The following is an 18,867-nucleotide window of genomic DNA, read 5'->3' on the forward strand; positions in this document are numbered from 1 at the left end:
GCCTGAAGCCCCTTTTACATTATTTCAGTTTTTATTGGTGCTAAATCAGGGTGAAGGCTTGGCATAATTAGATTGAGCTGGGTTTTTCTAATTAATTGCACTAGGTAGGTTCTCTAACAATTCTAAGTGCCTGGTTGTGAGGCATTTAACCTACACTAATGCCAGTCTTTAAAACCTAGACTTGTTTATGCGGTGATTGACACTTTCTTTTACTTAACTAATGATATAAAAATGACTTTGTGTGTTCAAACTACAAGGCATTTGTTATAGGATAGGAATATCAAGACCCAACTCGGTTTTCCCATTTGTTAATATATTCCAATTCCAGACCAATACCTTCTATTCCTTCTTTAGAGCATTTGAATCTCCTTCATCTTTATTTGTGGAGTATTTTTATCTCTGTCTTCATGTGGTGCCCCCTATCCTTGACTGCTTTCTTAGGTTATGTAAGATATCTTTAAAAAAAAAACAGTTTTTATAGGTAGGTTTTCTAATAAAAGTAACACAGGCTTATGGTAAGCTTTCAAACAATATAGACATGCCCTCTTTCTGTCTTCTCAATTCTTAATGGAGAGTAGTTAATCAATATTATATTTCTCTCCATAAATTTATACCTTGGACATCTTCACATATCAGTAAATAGACATCCACTTAATCTTTTCAAAAGCTGCATATAGTTATGTTTATTTATATTGTTATGTTCATTTAGTCAGTTTACTATTTAAGGGTGTTTATTATTTCTTTATTTTTTTGTTATTTCAAAACATTTGCTAAATTTCCCTTCAAAAAAGGTACACCAGTTTACAAATGTCAACAGTGTGTGAGAGGGATTATTTCTTCCACTCATAATGGGTATTATTGTTTTTTTTCTTTTTTTAAAATAGATCTTTATTGGAGTATAATTACTTCACAATACTGTGTTAGTTTCTGTTGCACAACAAAGCAAATCAGCTATATGTATACATATATCCCCATATCCCCTCCCTCTTGAGTCTCCCTCCCATCCTCCCTATTCCACCCCTCTAGGTCATTGCAAAGCACTGAGCTGATCTCCCTGTGCTACATAATGGGTATTATTAAACCTTACCATTCTGAGAAGACAAACATTGTATCTTGATTTAATTATCTTCTAGGTTAACCATCCTTAAGAAACATTTTTAGTTCCTTTATATAACCTGTCCTTTGTCTAATTTTTAATATTCTTTACCAATTGTTATTTTGAGTTGTTGTTTTTTATATATTAAATAATGCAGCTCTCTGTCATATGTAGGGTTCATTTGTAAGCAATAAATATGTAAGAATAAAAAATTCTGAAAAATAAAGAGTGAAATTTAATTATAAAGTTTTCATAATTGAAAGAGTTTATGGTGCAGGAATAAAAAGAAATATCAGTGGAATAGAATAGGCAGTCTAGAAAAAGACCCATATGCAAATGGGAGCCTAGTATAAAATAAGTTTACCATTTTAGATCAGTGCAGAAAAGGTTGTATACTTTAAAAAAAAAGTATTTAGACATCTGATCTACCAGGATCTTTATATCACTCCTTCTAGATGGAAAAAACATATAATCATAAAAGTCCTTTTGTAAAATATTGATGAATCTTTTTCCAATATTAAATTTCCAAAATTTGTTTGTGCTTTGAAAGAAAACCATTAGTCATAAAGCAAAAGTTGGAATCTTTGAATTTATGTAATACATATTAGAACCCTCTGCCATCTTGCTTGATACCTGCCCGCTAGATATTTTACATTTGTTCTTTAATTCTAACAATATTTTTCATGGGCAAGAACAGAACATAATATTAGAATGCAAGAAAAGAGTTTATGCTGAATCTTTAAGCAAGCTGTTAAATGTTTTGTCACTCCCCTGCTAGTTTGTAGCTCATCCAAACTGTCAACAGCAGCTTCTGTCCATATGGTATGAGAACCTTTCCGGTTTGCGGCAGCAGACCACAGCAGTCAAGTTTCTTGTGGTCCTCGCCGTTGCCATCGGACTGCCTTTCCTGGCTCTCATTTACTGGTTTGCTCCATGCAGCAAGGTATGTCTGTGAAGCCTGCACCTCTGTTATCTCCTAGAATTGTATTTGATTTATATATCAGAGCCAGTTAAGCAAAGAAAATTCCATTTCCCAAATAAAAATTTCAGGGAAGTCAGAGTTGGGTTTAAATAATCTTAATGTTTTTAATATTATAAAAATAACATATATTTGCTATAAGAAATAAAGCAATGGAAAGAGAAAATTCACCTGTAGTATTACCAGTATTAATATGTGAAAGAAAACCTCAGTATATTTCCTATTTGTCTTCTCTCTAGTTACGCCTATGCATATATTTTTACATTTTTGATGAGGTATGCATTGAGCAGATATCTCAAATAACACCCTAAAAGAACATGTTTCCTTTTGTTATTTCTGCTCTGGCAAAATTTGAGATGAAAGTTTTTGTTTTGTATTTATTTTAGCGAATATGACCAGATAAATCTTAATATAAATAAAGGACAATTGTGTAAATGTTATTATAATGCTTGTTTCAGTGAAGACTGTTTGTTTTAAGGACAGAGTACATTGTAACCTGACAACAAAGATAGCCTGTTTTTCTGTTTTTTGTTTTTGTTTTTGCTTTTGGCAAACTCTGCCCAGAATTTGATGAGATTAATTTGTTCAGATGGACCTAGCCTTTCATTAGCGAGACAGAAGAAGTTTGGAAAATGTTGACCTGTCATTCTGTTAACAGACATAGAGATTTGTCTGCCTGCATTGCCAACAATCTTATTCTTCATGTTTTTGAAGCCACATTTCTGGAACTGTCTAAGTTTCAACCCTTAGAGTCAGACTGAAATAATTCTAAAGTTATGTGCCTGAAATGTCTGCTGGACCATCTATTTATGTGCCATGTAGATATGCCAGTTGAATCACTTGCTGTTGTTAAATCTGGGCATGACTCATTTTCAAATATTTGTAACATGTGGGTGGAAAGACATATATCACCATTACCAACATATTTTCTTATTATTATTACTTAGTCATATATTTGGTGCTTTAACCTTATAGGAATGTTAGTAAGTGGCTTATGGTAGGAAGATGGTGCAAAGCCTTACACAGTGGGAACTTTGTAATTACTTCCATTGATGATGATAGGAACTGCTGGAAACTTGGCATTTTCTCCTGAGGGTAAAATCTGTCATTATAAATGTTTTTCCCTTAAATATATAAGGCCAAAAGTTGACCTTATATATTTATAAATAAAATATAAAGGAGGAAAATAAAATGAAAATTGTGATATTTACTAGAATTAGAAATTTATAGCATGGATTTTTTTCTAGAAAGTTAAGATTTTTCTTTTCTTCCTTTTTTCATAGGAATGACAGATTTCACTTTGAAAATAGAATTAATTCTCCTTACTAGAACATAGGCTACATCTATGTATGTAGTCTCTATTCTGCTTCTATTCACATTTCCTGGGTCTTCAGAGATTTAAGCTGAATTAAAAGTGGGGGGTGGTTCTGAATTATCCTTGTTATTACTCTGTGATCAGTTAAATTATAATATCTCTTCTAAAGTGAATATTTGTGCCTCCCCATATCCAGTGAGTTCAAAAGCATAATGCCTTCCAGAGTGTTTGGTGTTTTGACAGACTAGTTTTGGCAGTCCTTAGAGTTGCACATTTCTTAAATTTTGATTGAATCCTAATTAACCTGATTTCCTTCACTATTTCTTCTTCCCTGGCCACGTTTCTTTCTGGTATCTGTTTTCCATCCTCGTTTATGAACCCTGAGGCAAATAATCAAATTAAAAGGACACTGTCAAGGTATTTTTTTCATATCTAAAATCTATTTTACTGTTATTTAATGTTTGAAACATGATGATACAATCTATTTACATTTTTCCCTTTAGTAATATGTATATAAATATTATTTACAGTTTAGAGAATTGATTTTTTAAATGGGGCGGGGAGATTGCTCAAGCTATATTGATGCTTTTATTTAAAATATTATTTAAAATATTAAAACATTCCAAAGCATCCCTGAAAATTAAGTGAGATCAAATTGCAGGCTTATGCACCTTGACAGAGTCCCTGTTTCTATTTAAAGTTTGGTTTTCTTTCCTCAAGTCTGCTCTTTTCTTTAAGAAATTATTTTTGTCCTTTCTTGTTCTCTTTTTCCACCATAACCCAAATGTGTTCTATACTCATTATAGTAAAAATAGGTCATGCTGTGATTTCAAATCATTTTGGCTTAAGCTATCTTCAACCTTTTCTGCTACTATTGGTATTTGATAGTTATTTGATCATCAGTAAATACTTAAAAAGAGTATGATATAATATTTAAAAGCAGGTATTTCTTTCAGTGATTACTTTCAGTCATTTTTCCAGGTACATCAATTTTTCACCTTGTTCAATTTTTCTTTACAGTTATTTTTTAGAAATCTGTTTATGTCACAGAATATATAGATGACAAATTTTACTAAAATGAATAACTCACTTCAGTTCCTAAAGTCCATTGAGTGGTGCCAGAATCTCCTTTAGTTTAAAGAGAAACACAACTCTCAATGATTTGTAATAAGAAATAAAAGATATGACTATCAAAACACACCATTTTAGTTTCCTGTCAACCAACTTTTTGTTTGTTTTTTGTTTATGTGTTTTCTTTTTAAAAAAATTATTTATTATTATTTTTTAAACATCTTTATTGGCGTATAATTGCTTTACAATGGTGTGCTAGTTGCTGCTTTATAACAAAGTGAATCAGCTATACATATACATATGTTCCCATATCTCTTCCCTCTTGCGTCTCCCTCCCTCCCACCCTCCCTACCCCACCCCTCTAGGTGGTCACAAAGCACTGAGCTGATCTCCCTGTGCTATGCAGCTGCTTCCCACTAGCTATGTATTTTACGTTTGGTAGTATATATTTAGTAAGCAACAAAAGTACCTGGTTTGATTCTATTCTCTCCCTTCTGAATAAAATAAAGGAGTCATATTGTGTAAGAGCCAGGAACCCAGGGAAGAAGGAAGGTGAGGCAGGTCATGAGTGAGGGGCAGATCAGACACCGTGCTCTGAATAACTGAACGTTGGCTTTAGATGTGTCCAGACAGCTGAACTCAAGTTCCAGACCTCTCAGGCTTGAGGAACACTCTAATGTGGGTAGCTTTATTCTCACCCCGTTTTATGTCTCCAGCCTTTTCTCTTCTCCTTCTCCTATTTTAATTTGTGCTCTCTTGAGTTTTTCATAATTTTGTAGTTTGAAGGCCGCCTCTGATTCTCTCCTGGACAAAGCAGGGAATAAATAAGTTTTCCATGGATTTTACTACTAATATTCAAAGCCCCAATCCCAGTTTTCCACAACAGTCAAATAAACTGAGAACTTTAAAAAATTGGTTTAATATTTATAATAATAGCTGTTTTCACCAGGAAGATATTGAACCTTGCAATAAATGATTAAATAAATCTTGTACACATGATTAAATCTTATATAAAACATGATTAAATAGCCATGATTACAATAAATTGTATATAAAGCAAATGTAGAATTAAAATTGTATATGTGGCACACCATAGAAAAAGAAAGTAAAGTCACATTAATGTTCAGTTTTTAATAGTCCATATTTTTTTAGAAAACATTGCTAAGAACAATAGGCAAAAGAAAATCAAGCCTACTTTCTCTCCCATTTGTTTTAACTTTATTTGAGAGTTCTATTTAAACAAGATCTTAAAAAGACACAAAAAGTACTCTTTGATTCAATCTAATGAGCATTTACTTATGGAAGTATGGTTTTTGGACAAAATTTTTACAGCAACCTTTTACAAAGTAACCTTGGATTGGGTCTGCAATATATCTAACTGTATAGATCCACTGGCTTAAAACTAGATAGATAGAGCAATTGATCTATTGATCTAGATAAACACACACACACACAAACACACGCATGCATGCACGCACATGCACACCCTGATATTCTGCCTGGCCTAAGGTTCTAAATATCAAGAGAGAAGGGACTAAATTATGTGATTCATCCTAGCTCTAATGTTTATAATTTTGAAAACCATATAGACAGATAAAGTGTGTAGGAACAGAGAACATTGCATTCCTTCCATTATAGCATTTAGCTTTTTAAAATCTTAGAACCGTTTGTTCTCTAAGAATTTACATATATATGTACTTCAATGAGAAAATATGAACTTGTTTTGTAAACCAAATAGAAACATTAACTCAAACAAGTATGCCTGGGTTCAGATTCCAGCTCTACCACTTATAAGCTGTGTGACCTTTAAGCTAGTTTCTGGACCTCACTTCCTCAATTCCTTCATCCATAAAATGGGCATTTCAGCAGCATATGCCGCTTTGTATTGTTGTAATTATATCATGAAATTAACAGGGTAAAGCACTTAAAACAGTACATACAAGTACTGGCCAAGTGTTGGTGGTATTATTATTAATTTTTATATTTTTTTCTGTAATAATAAACTCGTTTGAAAAGCTGTCAAAAGCTATTGGCCCTCTCCTAAGAAAAAATCCTTGCATACATGTATTTGAGTTTTGTTTACCATTATAGGGGATACACAGAACCCTTGAGACACACCGTGGGCACACACCATCCCTCTACCCCAGCTAGGATTCGTGCATCTCAGATGGAAATGATTCCTGTACTATAGATGCACAAGAGCTTTTATTGTCTCCATATTTCATATGAAAAATCTGACTTTCACATAATTTAGGAAATTCACTCATTGCTACTCAGCTAATGAAGGAATGAAACTGGAACCTGAACCTAAAATGTGTTGGTTATGTGACCAGAGATGTATGTAATTGCGAATCTGCATTTCTTACCACACTGATGCAATTCTAGCCAAAAAGTCCCACAAAACTTTTTTTTTAAACCTTTTCCCGAAGCCTATGAACAGCAAATATAAAGTGATTTCCATAGGCTTCTGAAAATATAAAAAACGGTTTGAAGACGCTACAGCCACCCTTACAAACTACTCCCGTTGAGTCCCCATTTCCAGCCTCTGCACCTGATACCCGCCCCCTACTTGGTTTCCGTCACCTGGGCCAGCTCCAGTGAATTCACCTATTCTTCCTCAAAACTCCCTTCCCAACATGAGACCAAATATTTTAACCTTTTGCTCCTATCCCATATTTAAAGATTTAGAGATGTATATAAAAAAAAAAAAGACACCTGGACATTTTTCAATCCAGTGTCATTCCAGGACATCTTTCCAGTGTGTGATGGGAACTGCCCTACCATCCTGTCCTGAGCTGGGAGTTCTCTTCTTGGTACTCCTGACTCTTACTCCATTTACAGCATCACTTGAAGCCTGATTTGCACCCATGTCAGTGAAATACACATGAGGACAACAAGCAAACAAATATCAACCAAGGGTGTATATATTATAAAGCAGATTCAGTTTAGTATTTTCATTGTTGCTTCCTCAATACTTCACACCCACTAAACTAGTTTTCTTTTTATGAGTAATGGTGATACTATGCTCTCTGCCTTTTGTCATTATTATATTCATAAAATATTTTGTCAGTATTATATATAATATCTTAAGAACTTAAATGTCATTTAATAGAAGTTAATTTATTTAACTATCAATCCAGAATATCAGCATATGTAGCTGAGCAACATGACCAAAATTTTATATCAGCATAAGGAATTATTTTTCTTTTATTAGTTATATAAAGTTATATAATTATCTTAGGAGAACATTGGAGTGCCCAGATATTTATTCTTGTGTATACGCATGTGTGTTTTGCAAAATGTACAGAACAAAGCTAAGATTTTCTTTTGGTGTGTGTTGTGGCAGATGGGGAAGATAATGCGTGGCCCATTCATGAAGTTTGTAGCACATGCAGCCTCCTTCACCATTTTTCTGGGGCTACTAGTCATGAATGCAGCTGACAGATTTGAAGGCACCAAACTCCTTCCTAATGAAACCAGCACAGATAATGCAAAACAGCTGTTCAGGATGAAAACCTCCTGCTTCTCATGGATGGAGATGCTCATTATTTCCTGGGTAATAGGTAAAGACTGATTTCTCTGTCATCATTTATTTTTACAGCCTTAGCAGTAGGACTGCATGACACTGATTCCCTCACACATCAGTTATACAGATGTATACAGCATGATACAATGTTCCACACAGCATGATTTTGTTGCTGTTGTTTTTAAAGCACAGTTATCTTGGGTTCATTATAAGTACCACAGTCTTCTCACATGCCACATGCTTTTTAGATTTCCAAGAAAAACCCAGGAAGAAAATGAACAGGATAGTATGAATCAAACCCTGCCAGTGATGAAAAACTGCCATTCATGTTTTAGGAGAGCTGTGACTTCAAGTCTAAAAATAACCACATGATTTTATGTTGCAATTTAATAGGAACTGAAGGTAATAGCCACTCACATCTATTGAACATTTTTTATGTACCAAGAACTGTTCAAATCACTTTACATACATCATATCACGCACTCTGTTTGTGCCTAGTGGTCCAATCTGTCATATAATAATGTCTACACTACAGCATTAATGTGAGGATTAAGTAATTTGCTTTAGATCTCCCAGATGGTAAGTGAAACAGAGGGAATGTGGTCTTAATTACTATGCTATTTGTCTTTAGAATCACTCATCCATATAGCTTGTCATTAAATATAATGCAAATGAAAGATATCTCAATTGGATATTTATGAATGAATAAAGTCAGTAGCTATTACCTACCTAATAGCTGTCTAACAAATTGCCCTCATTAGATAATGAGGATATTGAAGTGAATGAAATGCAGTCTTTATAGTCAAGGAAGTTAAGTCTGGGGGGAGGGGACAGGTCAAGAAGTAAATCAATAAAGAAAACCTACGTGACACATACTGTAACTGAGGAGCTATTAGGGTGTTATGAACACACATGGATTGGACATCTAAATCTGAATGGGGTGGGGTGTGGATGGGGTGAAGGAGGCCTCCCTGAACAGTAGGTTCAATCTGAGACTTTGAAGATAAGGACATGATAATCCTACAGAGTGTTTATGGAGAGTAAGGACACTACAAGTCATGGATGCAAAATGTTAGATGCAAAGGTGTGACTTCATGCATAGTCAGGGCCTTATGAAGATTGCTGAAACTTTATCCACAGCCCGACTTCTCCCAGGGGTTTCAAAGGTCGACAGCTGGCACCTCATTTACAAAGTCATGTGTTAGATCCAGCTATAATGCAGGTTCACTTATGGATGTGGGTGATGGGAGATAAGGGTGGTGACATGGCCAGAGGATGATTTTCAGCTGTTGGTGATGTGATCCATCACACTTTAGAAAGGTCACAGTGGTTGTGAGATAGAGGATGGCTTTGGGGAGGGGTGAGTGTGGAGGCTGAGAGACAATTGAAATGATCCCTGTGAGGAACATGGGGCCAGAAGTCAGGGCGTGGGGAAAGGAGTTGAGAGCTTCTTAAAAGACACGTTTCAAAGAACTTGGTGATGTATTGTACATGGAAAGGGAGAGCTGTGGATTCTGCCTTGGATTACTAGCTGGTGACTGCAAGTCTCTAGGAGGAAGAATATAGAGGGAAGATCATGCTTGAGACTGGGAGAATGAAAATCTGGTAGGTAAGTTTGGGTTGTAATTGACTTTGAAGTGCCCATGGGATTTCCAGTTGAAGATGTCCACTAAAATGCAACCCCTGGGAGAAGCCAGGCTGTGGATAAAGTTTCAGTAATCTTCATAAGGCCCTGACTATGCATAAAGTCACCTAGGGTGTAATGAGGAGAGTGTCAAGAGAAGAAGGTCCAAGGAATCTTTATACAAAACCATTGGTAACCCATAAGTTTGGTTCTCTTCCAGTGATCTGGAGAAGCATCTGCAGTCAGTTTTATATCACTTCTAGGGCAGGGGATGTCTTCTTGGCTTCCTCATACTGGGGCTGATAGGATGATCAATTGAAATACTACGAAGCACTATACAAATTACCATATGATCATTTTAAATGCATATGAGGTAATTCAACAGCACTGAGAGTTATTCAAAACTTCTGAATCACTTCATTTCCTGGAAATGTTCCAAGAAATATAGTGTCTTAACATGTGAATTGCATCACTAAATAAACCTGAGATAAAGAAGAGTTTGATTTTCCACTTTTTCTTTTCGAATTTATTGATATTTACCTTATAACATAATGCTATAAGAAATAAATTACATTTCACTTTGAATATTTGATTTAAAATAATAATGATCATTTGGACATTGCCTTTACCTCAGACTAAAGGCCTATATGTTATAGGTTCTTTTTTTTATGTTAGTATGTTTAAAGTACATATTACAGCACTTGGCACATAGGAAATGTTTAATAAATTTCAGATAACTATGATTACTATTAAACTCTTCATTAAGAGTTCATGTGTTTTATATGGAAGTGCTATTTCCTACTGAAAACATATTAAGCAAGATATGACACTTCAGTTCAAGATTAAACTTTGAAAACATTAAATTTTATGTAAGAGGATTAAATACAATGAATGTTCATTTTATTCTTTATCAAAAATAATTGATTCTCCTCATACTAATATTTTAATATAAACATTAGAAGTTTTTCCTTTTTCACTTGGAAACCTAAACCAAGAATGTTAACTTTTAATTTTATGAATAAAAGCAGCTTCCTTGGAACAACTGGCTGGATAATCTTTGTGGTTGAGATTCAGAGATGATCTCACAGTATTCATTTAAAGGGAAAACAAGGAACAACTCAGAATGGACAGTTGATACTTTGTAGCATATGTTATAGACTCCTGGTTCAATTTCTGACACTGGTATTTATTTTTCTTTTTGAAGTTATTCTTGAAAGACAGTTGCTGTACTTTCTGGAAATATTAATAAGAAGTGGACCACTTAGGTCAAGATACTAGTTGGCTTGAGGGAAAAGACTGACATAATTGGTTACAGAAAGCAAATTTATATAATTTTTAGTAGACAAAAAGTTGAAAGGCTGGATGTTGGAATTGACATTCCAGGAGATCTTGACAAGGCTGAAGGGCAAGCTGAAACCAGTGAGAAGTGTAGCAGGAACACAGGGAGGGGGGAGACACGCTTGATGACGCTTCACCTAAGGAGCACTTTTTAACTTAACATCCAGTGTGAGCTGCTGAGGAAGCAAATGCAATACTGGATTGACCCTTCAACAGAAGGAGAGGACTGCAGGCAAGGGCCGTAATTACATCCCTACTCCACGCTCTGGCCACATCCCATCTGCAGGCAATTGGCAAACTAGGGAGCATCCCAAATTGAAAGCAACTAGAAAAGGGAGTGGCTCTTCCAGGGAACAGCACTTGTTTGAACTGGGGAAGCTTACTCTGGAGTGTGGAGGTAGGGCAGAACCCCGGGATTGTGGAGCCTGAAGTTTAGTTATTTGGAGGGCCCCATTTAGAGAAAAAGAAGATGAAACAGAGCCCTAGGAGGAGCCTGGGCAGATAAGACATCGTGAATGTTAAATTTTATTAGCTTTGTGGGAAACCTGTCTCTGCTGTAGAAGCATAGATTTAATGAGTGCACAGGCGTTTGTGCTTTGTTTTATCCTGTTTTTTAAGAAACGTAAAGGCAGAGAGAGCAGACTCATTCTCTTCTCTCAAGGGCAGAATTAGCACTAACAGGTCCACAGTGAAGGGATGCTTCCTAAAAAGTCAACAATGGGATGAGCCGTCTTCAGAAGTAGTCATTCAGGACGAATTCAAGAAGAGGCTCAACCCTGTGGAGAAGTCCCCTGCTTGCTGGAGAAGTTGGACTAGATGGGGGTTTCAATCTGTGCTTGGCAGCTCCTGGGGGTCCACAGGGGAAATAAGACAGGAACTCTTCCTTCAAACGGAAGAGTTCGCTGTATCTGTTTTATTTTTTAAGCTTTGGTGAGATATCATTTTTTACCAAAAACTGTACATCTTAAAGAGAGAGAAGATGGAGAAGTGGGAGGAAGAAGGAGAGAAGCTTTGAAAACAACTAAACGATATGAATTTAAACCGCCCTTTAATCCCTCTTCTTCAGTTACACTAAACTACCCTTTTGTCCTATTGAGGAAGCTGGCAGGAATCCAGGGACCACAAAAAAAGGCTGCTCTCAGATTTTTTTCACCCCTGCTCAGAGTTGTGTGCGTGCACGTATCTGTGCATTAGTGTACACATGTAGTGTTTCCTGTTTTAAATCTGATCCACTAAAGTATGTATGAATTCAATTCTAGTCTCCTCTGAATTGGGAATAATTCCAAATAAGTAAGTTGTGTGCTACAGTGAATGATCATTTTGAGAAAAGCACATAGTAAGCTGTTGGAAGAGTGGAGACCATGGCTTTTTTAAACCCCTGAAGGACTCTACAGTCATTCATGTGGCAAGTTGTGATTGTGATAAAGGTTCATGACAAATGTGGGGACTTGGGGAAGGTGCTTGGTAGGAGAAAGGGGAGAAGATTAATTTCAACTAGGGGACCATGGAGATTTCTTGATGGAGATAGGCTTTGATGGATTGTTGGAGTTTGGCTTGTATTTTTCCAGATGGCTCTAGGAGGAGGTGGGGCATCAGAGCATAGGGATCTAAAGATAATTAGAGTAAAGTAACTTCTTTTTAATAAAGTAATATTTTTCAGATGAAAAAAGAAAATGTGTGTCAGACATAGGAAATTTTTAATAGTAAATGCTCAATCAATGTTAGTTATTTTTTCAAGTGCCAGGCACTGTGCTGTGCATTTTACATGTGTTATTTAAGTCTCATAACTATCCTGTGAAGTAGGTACAAACTACTATCATCCCCATTTTCCAAATTGAGTTTTAGAAAGTTTAAATAAGTTGCCAAGGATTACACAGCTAATAAGTGGAAGAGCAAAGTCTCAAATCTGTGGCAGTCTAATTCCAAAACCTATGCTCCTTCCTGAGTACCACATTATGTTTTAGAGTGAATATGCAACATTATTAATAATTCCACCATCAAGAGACAACTACTATTACTATGTTCCTGTAATTACCTCTAGTCTTTTACTATGCTTGCTTTAAACATAAAGTCATACAATATATAACATTTTTTACTTAGCATGCTTGAATGTTTATGACATAAACATTTTCCAATATGTATTAGTTCAGGTCCTCCAAGAAGCATGTGCAAGACAGGATTTAATGTACAATAATTTTATTAAGGAAATTCCATGTGAGAGAAAATGGGAGAGAACTGAAGAGAGCTGCAAGGGCTGTAAGACTGGGATGCAAGTCTGATCTTGAGGGGAGGAAAGTAGGGTAGAAGTATCTAGGATACTTTTAGGATACTTCTAGGATACTTCCATCCAGTCTAAAGAAAGTTTAACAAGGCCGTCAGGAAATCCTTGAGCCAAAATCATCCATCAAAGGAGTCCCATGTCTCTGAAGAAGGAGTGCCCTCAGTCACTATTGGGGAGTAGCCCATGGGAAGCATGGCCTTAGGGCAAAAGTGGCAGTAGTTTTCAGAGTGCTGTAGCTGAGGCCCATGGCCAATTAAATTCCTGCAGTTGGAGGTCTGTGAGGTACATTCCTGTGGCCACTATCCCATGGTAATTAAAATATCATATGAAATGGCTGCATAATATCCCATATGTAGAAGTCCCATGGTTACTTCTATTTTGAGTGTGTGAATGTGGGTGTGTTTGTATGGTTTGATTGTTATAAAGAACACTACAATGAACATCTTATTAATGTATTTTTATGTATAGAATTAATGGATCAAATCATGTTTGTTGATTGAATGCCCTTGATGAAATTTGTCACATTGCTATAAGGTAATGCACTGATATTGTTGGACTCTAGGATTTGTGGGGACAGGATAATTATGGCTGGATGGGTGGGATGAGGCCAAATTTTGAAGGGTTTTGAATATCAGTCTGAGATCTTTCAAATTTATTTTGTTTTATTGAAGAGCTAAGGCTGGAATGAAGTTGGATTGATATTTTAACATCTTTCTAATACAGGCATGATATGGACTGAATGTAAAGAAATTTGGACTCAAGGTCCCAAGGAATACTTGTTTGAGTTGTGGAATATGCTTGATTTTGGAATGTTGGCAATCTTTGCAGCATCATTCATTGCAAGATTCATGGCATTTTGGCATGCTTCCAAAGCCCAGAGCATCATTGATGCAAATGATACTTTGAAGGATTTGACAAAAGTCACATTGGGAGACAATGTGAAATACTACAATTTGGGTGAGTTTATAGGACACAGTCAATATAAGTTTATAAAATGCAGAATTTTCTTATAAAAGTATACATCAGTAACAGTTTGATTACTACTCAGCTCTCGTAGAATTGTTGGTCAGTTTCCAGCTTCTTCAGAGTATCTGTATCTGAAGAAGCATGTTTTCTACCTCTTCCCTTGATATTTCTTCTGGCTGGAAACCTCTTTTAATCACAAGAATCTTCTCACTTTATCTCTGAGATTAATTGGCTAACCACCAAACTTCATTGAGAATGCCTGTATTATGTCTTTGATTTATTTTTTTCCCTCTTGTCCATTAAAAATAGTACACATTTAAGTACCATTTCCATTTAAGGCATATAAATTATTTGAAAGCAAAGGAATCATTGGAGGCTCTAGAGGGCCCCCAATAAATAACACCACCTTTTCTCACCCAGTCTTTGAAACTAGATGAGAGATAAAACCAAAAGCGAACATGGAGGCCAGATCATTACCTCTAATACTGACAAAGTTCAGGGTGGATGACATAATTCTGAGTTTATTAGCCAGCCGGCTCAGTAATATTGAACCCCAGGCTAAGGCAGATGTATGGACAGCAATGGACAGGGCAGTCTTCCCCAAAGAGGGGTATGGCAGCAAGTGTCTGATCATGTGAGATTCCCTCATGGAAGACCAGAGGAAAATTCTCAAGAAAAAAGAGGGCAGAGCTGAACCAAGTATGCTCAGTTTCCACCCCAGTTTAGTAATCAGATAAGTCATTCCACCTCCCCAGGAGGAAAGTGACTAAGCGATAGAAATAGGTTCAGTTATTTGCTTAGGGAAAATCTCTCCTTGTAGAAACCTAGAGTGAGGAAAACAGATTCTCTTTGAATACTTATTTCAAATCCTCTGATAAGATGTCAGTTAACAGTCAATTGACATCTCTATGGGTTTTACTGGCTATATCACATAGGGATTTCTTTTTTATTATTTCTTTTGAATATTTATTTTAATATTTAATTAACAACTTTTAGTGCATAATGTAAGACTTTTATATATTGTACAGCACAGGGAATGTAGCCATAATTTTATAATAAAAATTTTTATTATATGAAATTTTAAAGTCAGAGCTATCTATTTATATAATTGTACTTATATTCAAAGTGCTATAAAAGAGGAAATTGCTTTTATTAGTTTATTGTATCCTTTCCTGATTCCACTTCTCAACAAATAAGCAAATACAAATTTATAATTATATTTTTCCTCTTTCCTACACACTGCTTTTCTTCATAATGGTTTCTTAATTAGGTTTTTGATGACCTGATGTAATAATGCCAGAAAAATTCATGTGAAAAATTACTACATTTTTATGATAAAAATAGACTTGAATGACCAATATAAATTACTTTAGTAAGTTTAAGTAACTCCAAAAGCCCCCAATTACATTATAGTATAATTACAGTTTAAGATTAAATAATGATATCATTTATTTAGGGCCTTTTTTTCTTTTATTATAGTTTAAGATTAAATAGTAAATGCTGTCATTTAGTTAGTGCCAAGCAGTTTCTAAACACTGAATGTATGTTGACTTACTGGATTCTCACAACTGATGACAGAGGTAGAAGCAGTATTATCTCATTTTTAAAGATGGGAAAATAAAAATAAGATAAGTAATTTGTACCAGTTCTTCCAGCTGACTTTAGATAGATACATAGATAGATAGACAGGTAGATATTGGAATTTTTACATATGCTGAGTCCACAGTCCGTACTCATTTCTTTTAAACATTTTTATTGGAGTATAATTGCTTTACAGTGGTGTGTTAGTTTCTGCTTCATAACAAAGTGAATCAGTTATACATATACATATATCCCCATATCCCCTCCCTCTTGCATCTCCCTGCCTCCCACCCTCCCTAACCCACCCTTCTAGCTGGTCACAGAGCACCGAGCTGATCTCCCTGTGCTATGCGGCTGCTTCCCACTAGCTATCTATTTCACATTTGGTAGTGTATATATGTCCATATATACACTACCACTCTCTCACTTTGTCCCAGCTTACCCTTCGCCTTTCCCGTGTCCTCAAGTCCATTCTCTAGTAGGCCTGCGTCTTTATTCTTGTCTTGTCCCTAGGTTCTTCATGACCATTTTTTTTTTTTTAGCTTCCATATATATATGTGTGTACTCTTAACCATTATGCTAGACCCTATAGAAAACTTCCAGCAAACCAGGGGAATAATTTTCTCGGTAAATTCAGAAGCTCAAATACACCTGACACTTAAAGAAGCCCTTTAAGATAAAAGACATCCGTCAGGAATTGGATTGCTAATGTAATTTTATTTCTACCCCAGAAAAGACATTACCTAAGTAAAAACCTTAAATAAACTCACCATAACTCTTGTCTTTCCTTTCTCCTAGCCAGGATAAAGTGGGACCCCTCTGATCCTCAAATTATATCTGAAGGTCTTTATGCAATTGCTGTAGTTTTAAGTTTCTCCAGAATAGCCTACATTTTACCAGCAAATGAAAGCTTTGGACCTCTGCAGATATCTCTTGGAAGAACAGTGAAAGACATCTTCAAGTTCATGGTCATATTCATCATGGTGTTTGTGGCTTTTATGATTGGAATGTTCAACCTCTATTCCTACTACATTGGTGCAAAGCAAAACGAAGCCTTCACAACGTATGTGCTTTCAGATATTTTGATCATGGAGATCATCGATTAAATAAATGTTAGCTTAACAGTGTTCATATGCATCCATGGCATAAATAATGTTTTGGTAAAGACTTCATCTCCAGTTACTCTTTAGCAAAATGAGAGGATTTTAAAATGGATTGGAAGAACTCAATAATGTAGGCAACCTCCGTAATATTAAGTAATTATAGCTAACATTTTTAAGGCTAGGAACTACCTCACACACATTATTTTATTATCTCTGTTTCAGAAAAAAAAAGGAAACTGAAGTTAAGAAAAGTTAAATGATGTGCTGAACACTGTATAGCTGCTAATAGGTAGAAAAGCCAGGACATAGTCCCTTGTCCACTATAGCATCTGTGCTCTTCACTGCTGTGTCCTTCTGCTTACTACAGACTCCTGGGATGCTGACTATGAGAATAGCTGCTTCCTAATTCAGTTTGTTGGATCTTATCACTGAGACGATCCAATTTATCAATAGTGATAAGAGTTTTAACTTATGTTCACCATAGACACACATGTTTTTTATAAAGTGTGTTTGGAATACATTATTCAAATGTTAGGTATTCAGTGTTACAATAAATATTGACTGAAGCATAACCTATTACCCATATTCCTGTAAAGCTCAGTTTATGAGAGAAATTAAACCACCTGGGCTAAGCAGAGGGGCTTAGTTTAGGGTCAATAATTATGCCTAAAGCATTGAAATTCCTACATAAGACATGTCAGTGATTTTGATAAGATTGACTGTATTTATATTGTCATATTTTCCTTAAGACACCTTAAGACACATACTATTGTAATCTTTTTATTGGAAATTAGTGGAAGTATAGATGAGCAGGAAACCCAAAAGGACTCTAACAGATAGCATTATCTTTTATTAAGTAATACATTTAACACTTCCATTGCCAAAACTATGGATTATTTAAATGTTAATATCTGTGGTTATGTAATTATGCTAGCATTTACTGAGTGCTTATTATGTTCCAGATAGTGAGTTATGTGCTTCATATACACAATATTTCCTCATCCTTTCCACAATCCTAGAAATAAATAATTATTGTACCCATTTTACAGAAAAGAAAAATGAGGCTCAGGGAAGTAGTTTTCTCATGAATATCTAATAATTTTCAAAGACACTAAATCAACTCACTTTTATTATGGTACCATTTTTGTTTAGTTGTACACTTTATCATTTCCTTTCTCTCCTTTTTCACCAGAGTGGAAGAGAGTTTTAAGACACTGTTTTGGGCTATATTTGGACTTTCTGAAGTGAAATCAGTGGTCATCAACTATAATCACAAATTCATTGAAAACATCGGTTATGTTCTTTATGGAGTCTATAATGTTACAATGGTCATTGTTTTGCTAAATATGTTAATTGCAATGATCAACAGTTCATTCCAGGAAATTGAGGTATAATCTCTATACATTTGTATACTATGTGCTACATGTTTTAACTATTCTAGGGATCAACTCAGCATTGGTGGCGACAGTATAGACTGCTTTCTATCTGTTCTTTCCCTTTTTACATACTTCTTTATATACTGTATATACTGTAGAGAATATCTATATTTTTGTATACTTTATATACAGGAATCTAGAAAATTTTAATGATTTGCTTCCAAACACAATATCTATGGGCGTTGTGGGATAGTAAGGCATAAGGATGAGAAATGTTGTGTGATTTGTTATTATTATTTACAAACTCTTTAGAAATACTATATCAGCATGAATTTATACTTTATTTTAAAAATTATTGCTTCCAAATACCACTATTCTCCAAATCTTGTTTTGAGTGATGTTCAGAATTGACCCTTTCTCAAACTCAGAGTGATAGTATACATTTTTATTCCAGAAATCTTGGTCTGTCTCCCAAATTAATCAAAGTAGTGATCTGTTGCAGAATAAAAAAGTGAATGATTTTTCATAGTGTTTTCTAGAATGTAGGAAAATGCATCTATATCTTTCAGTATATTTATAAACACATGCAAGTTTTGAGATCTATAGATATA

The 18,867-nt window shown here is 35.2% G+C and overlaps 1 protein-coding gene across 8 annotated transcripts in view; it reads left to right on the forward strand.

Moving 5' to 3' along the window:
* Positions 1–18,867, forward strand: part of TRPC6 (transient receptor potential cation channel subfamily C member 6) — a 114,906-nt gene that overhangs the window by 83,689 nt on the left and 12,350 nt on the right. For 7 of the 8 annotated variants that reach the window (XM_081238742.1, XM_081238749.1, XM_081238748.1 and 4 more), the window contains 5 exons: positions 1,875–2,039; positions 7,808–8,024; positions 13,954–14,187; positions 16,576–16,840; positions 18,073–18,268. In XM_081238742.1, coding sequence (XP_081094868.1) covers positions 1,875–2,039; positions 7,808–8,024; positions 13,954–14,187; positions 16,576–16,840; positions 18,073–18,268 — 1,077 coding nt within the window. The remainder of the gene's footprint in view (positions 1–1,874; positions 2,040–7,807; positions 8,025–13,953; positions 14,188–16,575; positions 16,841–18,072; positions 18,269–18,867) is intronic. The other variant, XM_081238745.1, reaches the window with a different exon arrangement.

Source organism: Mesoplodon bidens, assembly GCF_964165515.1.
Source record: "Mesoplodon bidens genome assembly, chromosome: 7".
NCBI classification, from domain to species: domain Eukaryota; kingdom Metazoa; phylum Chordata; class Mammalia; order Artiodactyla; family Ziphiidae; genus Mesoplodon; species Mesoplodon bidens.